Source organism: Tachysurus fulvidraco, chromosome 7 (genome assembly GCF_022655615.1).
Source record: "Tachysurus fulvidraco isolate hzauxx_2018 chromosome 7, HZAU_PFXX_2.0, whole genome shotgun sequence".
Taxonomy (NCBI): domain Eukaryota; kingdom Metazoa; phylum Chordata; class Actinopteri; order Siluriformes; family Bagridae; genus Tachysurus; species Tachysurus fulvidraco.
In genome coordinates this window covers 1,373,771-1,379,770 of record NC_062524.1, presented here as the reverse complement: position 1 = coordinate 1,379,770, position 6,000 = coordinate 1,373,771, and the positions used below count along the sequence as shown (strand labels likewise).

The following is a 6,000-nucleotide window of genomic DNA, read 5'->3' as shown; positions in this document are numbered from 1 at the left end:
GAGGTTTGACAGTGTGTGTGTGTGTGTGTGTGTGTGTGTGTGTGTGTGTGTGTGTGTGTGTGTGTGTATGTGTGTTCCAGGTACAGCACATGGGAACCAGAAGATAACATCCTGGACCCTCGGCTTGTACTTGCCTTTGAGGAGAAGTGAGTGTCTCTTCTTACACTTCACATTATCTGGAAAAATGCTGATCAGAATCCTCCGATCCCTCCTTCTTCTTCACTCTGTCTGTCCCCAAGCCTTATCATCTTACTGTGTGTGTGTGTGTGTTATAGGGAGGAGCGGGACAGAGCACAGGCTCACAGAAGGAAAGGCCTGAGGCCCCGCAGACTCGTCTTACGGGTAAGAGGCACTTCCCAGAATCCTATTACTGTGTAACTTCTCTGACATGCAGCATAAACAGAAAGAACAGACATTTATCTGGACCACCAATCACTGACGTGTGATGTCATCAGTGTGCGCCTTCTGTTCCTCCCATTACTATATCAAGGGAGAAATACTGTAGAGATAATCTTGTTATGAATACTGTAGTTCGTCATGCACAGTAACATCCTGAACTCGTCTGATATCCGTCCATTTAAACACTCTGTAGGATGAAGGAGCTGTAGCTCAGAAAAAGACCGGTGAAAGGGGTGAAGTTTCTACATCATTAACAAGGAAACTGCAGAGCAAAACAGTGCTGTGTCTGAATGGGAAACCCTGCCAGGGTAGCTAGCTAGTCGACTTAGCTAGCGCATTGTAGCTCAACAAATATCAAACTAGCATGTTCACAGAGGAGCATCTACACATCTCCACACAACTCTACACACATCTCCACACATCTCCACACATCTCCACGCATCTCCACACATCTCCACACAACTCTACACACATCATCACACAACTCTACACACATCTCCACACAACTCCATAACTCTACACACATCTCCATACATCATCACACATCTCCACACAACTCTACGCACATCTCCACAACTCTACACAACTCTACACACATCTCCACACATCATCACACATCTCCACACAACTCTACACACATCTCCACACATCTCCACACATCTCATTTACATTACATTACATTTACGGCATTTAGCAGACACCCTTATCCAGAGTGACTTACAACTGAGCAACTGAGGGTTAAGAGCCTTGCTCAGGGGCTCAGCAGTGGCAGCATGGTGGACCTGTGGTTCGAACCCATGACCTTCCGATCAGTAGCCCAACACCTTAACCACTGAGCTACCACATCCCCCCACATCTCCACACAACTCTACACACATCTCCACACATCTCCACAACTCTACACACATCTCCACACATCATCACACATCTCCACACAACTCTACACACATCTCCACACAAATCTCCACACATCTACACACAACTCTACACACATCTCCACAACTCTAAACACATCTCCACACATCACATATCTCCACACAACTCTACACACATCTCCACACATCTCCACACAATTCTACACACATCTCCACACATCATCACACATTCCCACACAAATCTCCACACATCTCCACACATCATCACACATCTCCACACAACTCTACACACATCACACAACTCTACACACATCTCCACACAACTATACACACATCTCCACATATCTACACGCATCTCCACACAACTCTACACACATCTACACACAACTCTACACACATCTCCACACAACTCTACACACATCTCCACACATCTCTACACACATCTACACGCATCTCCACACAACTCTACACACATCTACACACAATTCTACACACATCTCCACACAACTCTACACACATCTCCACACATCATCACACAATTCTACACACATCTACACATATCTCCACACATCATCACACAACTCTACATACATCTACACACAATTCTACACACACCTCCACACAACTCTACACACATCTCCACACAACTCTACACACATCATCACACAACTCTACACACATCTCCACACAATTCTACACACATCATCACACAACTCTACACACAATTCTACACACATCTCCACACAACTCTACACACATCTCCAGACATCATCACACAATTCTACACACAACTCTACACACATCTACACACACATCTCCACACAACTCTCCACACATCTCCACACATCTACACACACATCATCACACAACTCTACACACATCTCTACACACATCTACACACACAACTCTACACACATCTCCACAACGTAGGCTGTGTGTCAACTCTTTTAGTCACCTCCTATCTGAAAGATGAATGTTGAACTGATTGACTTTCATTTTGTTTGAACAAATCGATAAAATTTTTATTTAAAAAAAAAAAAATGAAGTTATTTTAAAAAAGATAAGACAAAAATAAAATACAATTTAATTATATTTAAATAGTCCATAAATATACAGATATATGAAATATACAGTATATTAAAGAAAAAAATGCAAATATTAAAATTAAATTTAATCTCTTATTGTCTGATTTTTTTTGTTTTTGATTGATTTTGTTGTTTTCTATTCTTACATTTATTTTAATACTCTTAACATAATTTGTGTCACTCATACAATATATAAAACTATTATTATTATTATTATTATTATTATTATTATTATTATTATTATTATTATAGGGTTTAATTGTAATTATGTGCACATGATAAAAATTATATGCTGTCATTTTTATTTCTTTTTATTTATTCAAAAGTAATAAAATGAGCTGATTAGTCTGTAAAAAAAACCCCCAAAATAAACATATTTCCATACATAGGTTTCATACAAGAAGACATCTTTTGTTGAAATATTTTTATTTAAAAGTAAGTTTTAGAATGTGTCCTTCAATCATAATAATTTAATTAGTTAATTGAATGATTTGTCTGAATGATTAAGATATTTAAGTCATATGTTAATTTGCTGTTTTTTCTGCTTGTGTAGAACATCTACACTATGGAGCTCCGAAGTGCCCAGAAAACGTTGGAGAAAGCCGCTCCCCGGTTCCGCCTGTCACTCACTCGCTCCACTGGGGTGGGGCTACAGCAGAATGGGCGGCGCTGCAGGAACGGTGAGGGCGGGGTCTATCACCGCCTTTTGAAACGCAGAAGCAGGCAGTGTGTGTCCAAACCGACGGAAAGTGCAGAATCTCCACGGCAACGAACACTGACCCTTGAGAAAGAAGCAGTGGAGGAGGAGGATGAGGAGAATGAGTGGGAGAAAGAGGAGGAGCAGCAGGAGAAGAAGAAAAAGAAGGTGGAAAAAGGGGAGCATCATGGCATTCCTAATGGTACGTGTAACACAGCATTGGCATGACAACTGTTGCTAAGATACAACGCATGTACGGTGCACTGAGGGGGTCACAGAGGCCACACAGAGTCTCTCAAGCCGTCACGACTCAGAGCTAGCGTTCACCAAAATGCTAAATGTGGCTCGCGAACCCGCTTTGCAGGAACGTGAGGAGAAAATCAGTGCAGATCTGAGCAGAGCTTTTCCACAGCATAACACCACTTCACACACACACACACACACACACACACACACACACACACACACACACACACACACACACACACACACACACACACGCTGTAGAACATATCGTATCCTCAGGTACCTCAGTACCATCTTTCTGCCATATCGCTCGCTCTGATGACTCACTGACAAAGTGCCATATTGCCTGGAGATAGTCAGCTTGAGCTAAGAGATGAAGCGTCAGCGATCTATTGGTTGGTGATCTAATGTTGTGCAACATTCATGAAAAAAAGAGAAGGGAAAAAAAACAAGCTTCGAGGTGTTTGAGCTGCAGTGCCAGTTATATCATCCTCACTTTCATCGGTGGAGCGAAACTGCAGAAGCTCGCACAGACGACAAAGTGCGATTGTTAAAACAAACCGCTGATGCGGTCCCAGAGATCCAAAAACACTTGGAGAACTGATTACAAATATACTTTTATTGACAAGCATTAGATCAGGACTAGAGACTGAGAGAGTCAGGACTAGAGACTGAGAGAGTCAGGACTAGAGACTGAGAGGGTCAGGACTAGAGACTGAGAGAGTCAGGACTAGAGACTCAGAGAGTCAGGACTAGAGACTCAGAGAGTCAGGACTAGAGACTCAGAGACTCAGGACTAGAGACTGAGAGGGTCAGGACTCGAGACTGAGAGGGTCAGGACTAGAGACTGAGAGAGTCAGGACTAGAGACTGAAAGAGTCAGAGGTTCTGATCCTTCAACTTCAAGATACAGAGCATCAGATTTCCTTCTGTATACTTCAACTCTACAATCTGGTGGCTCTCAGGTTCTGGCCGGAAAACAGACTTTTAAGAGCAAGCTAGAAACTGGAATTTAACCTGTAGGAAATAATGTCAATTTTGCAGTTTAGCTAAAAAAACAGAATCGTTATCCTCCATCACCTCAGAGATCCATCACCAACCATCACATTTCCATAATTCCTCATGCTGTGACCAGTAGTGTTGCAGCATAACATAGCAGCCGTGCTCTTTACTGAAGTTTCTCATTTCGCTCTTACTTTCAGTCGAGGAGATGCCAGAAGACGATGCCCCCTGTATACAGGAAGCTGTCCTCACAGAAGGGAAACCAGAACACTATGCGTCCTCCTCAGACTGTGAGGTGGCCCCACCCAGCACTGAGATCAGTTCAGCTACTACAGCAACGGAGCGACCAGCGAGCACTACTACCACAAACACACACGAGCACGAGCCAATCACAGACGATTTAGGGGGCGGAGTCTCCCAAAATACACCTATCACTGACAAATCACTGAAAAGCAGCTCAGGAGCAGGTGTGATCACAGACAGGGTCCAAAATCGAGCCTCGGTGATCACGGTGAGACATCTGATTGACAGGTTTGTGCAGGATGAGCAGAGACAGACAGGTGAGACAGACAGCAAGGCCAAGAGAGAGACAGACAAGGAAGAGGTCACGGCTGAGTGCACCGCCACCTTACAGGTCAGAACTAATGAGTCTCAGTCGTCTGAGTGCACACCGCATCCTGGGAAGGTGATCGTGACTAACGTGACGGTTAACTCTCTAACGGTGACATTTAAAGAGGCAATGACGCCCGAAGGGTTTTTCAGCAGCTCCGGGCTGCAGGTCTGAGCGACGAGGAGGAAAGAGGACAAACAATCAAAAGTACTTCCTGTCAAATTGCTAATGTGGCTAATGAACCAAGCGAGATAGTGGAGTTAGCAAATGAATCTGTGTAACTCAGGCTAGCTTTATTTTGTTAGAAATATTAGCATTTGAGGTGAAGTACGCCTTATTCATGCGAGAGCGTGGGATTACAGGACCAGCCAACGTGTCGATCTGTCCATGTAGTGAAGCCTTCCGCCGTTTTTGCTTTACAGATACTCGTCTGTTGTTAAAAAGGGTCACATTTCTGTCTCCATCCTTTCGTTTTAGTGAAAACGTGAACAATTGTAGAAGGATTTCCGTGTTCCTGACAGCGAAGCCTTTAATGCACGCAAAAAACAGTGTTGTTCTCACTCAACGCTTTGTTGGTGTTAACTGTTACCTGTCAAAAAAAAGGAAAAAAATAAGAGATGATGTATATGATTTATTGCTGCGTCTTTCTTAAGGGATGGCAATGACCAGATGACATCATCAGCCCTTAGTCTCTGCAGCCTGTCCCGTCTGCGACAAATGAAGTTTTAGTGGGCTCGGGTTTTGCTGCCTTGTGCTCTGAGGCCTTGCTGCATTTTTAACGAGTCCGAATCGGTTCACATTACAAATGCCACTGCACAGAGTGTACTGACGTGTCATTCACACAGCGTTGGAATACAGTGTGCTTTAGAAGTATCTCTAGCATGCGACAAAGTCTAGCTGAACTTTACATCACGTGGTGAAACCACAGAAAAAAACAAAAACAAACAAACAAAAAATGCCGTTGTGTGACTTGTAGATCATCTATGGCAAGATTACATTTTTATTTGTATTTCCAAATAAATAAAGTGACAAAAATGTTTGTGTCCAAGTTGAGGATCGTCTTTACATGAACGATTTCAAAACAACT

At 43.0% G+C, this 6,000-nt stretch overlaps 1 protein-coding gene across 1 annotated transcript in view; it reads left to right on the top strand.

Annotated features, from left to right (window-relative positions):
* cbx7a (chromobox homolog 7a) overlaps positions 1 to 5,961 on the top strand; it is a 9,607-nt gene extending 3,646 nt beyond the window's left edge. The window contains exons 3-6 of the mRNA XM_027142495.2: positions 81 to 146; positions 276 to 342; positions 2,913 to 3,258; positions 4,504 to 5,961. Of these exons, the coding sequence (XP_026998296.1) occupies positions 81 to 146; positions 276 to 342; positions 2,913 to 3,258; positions 4,504 to 5,087 (1,063 nt within the window). The 3' untranslated portion in view covers positions 5,088 to 5,961. The remainder of the gene's footprint in view (positions 1 to 80; positions 147 to 275; positions 343 to 2,912; positions 3,259 to 4,503) is intronic.
* Positions 5,962 to 6,000: the final 39 nt, after the last annotated feature.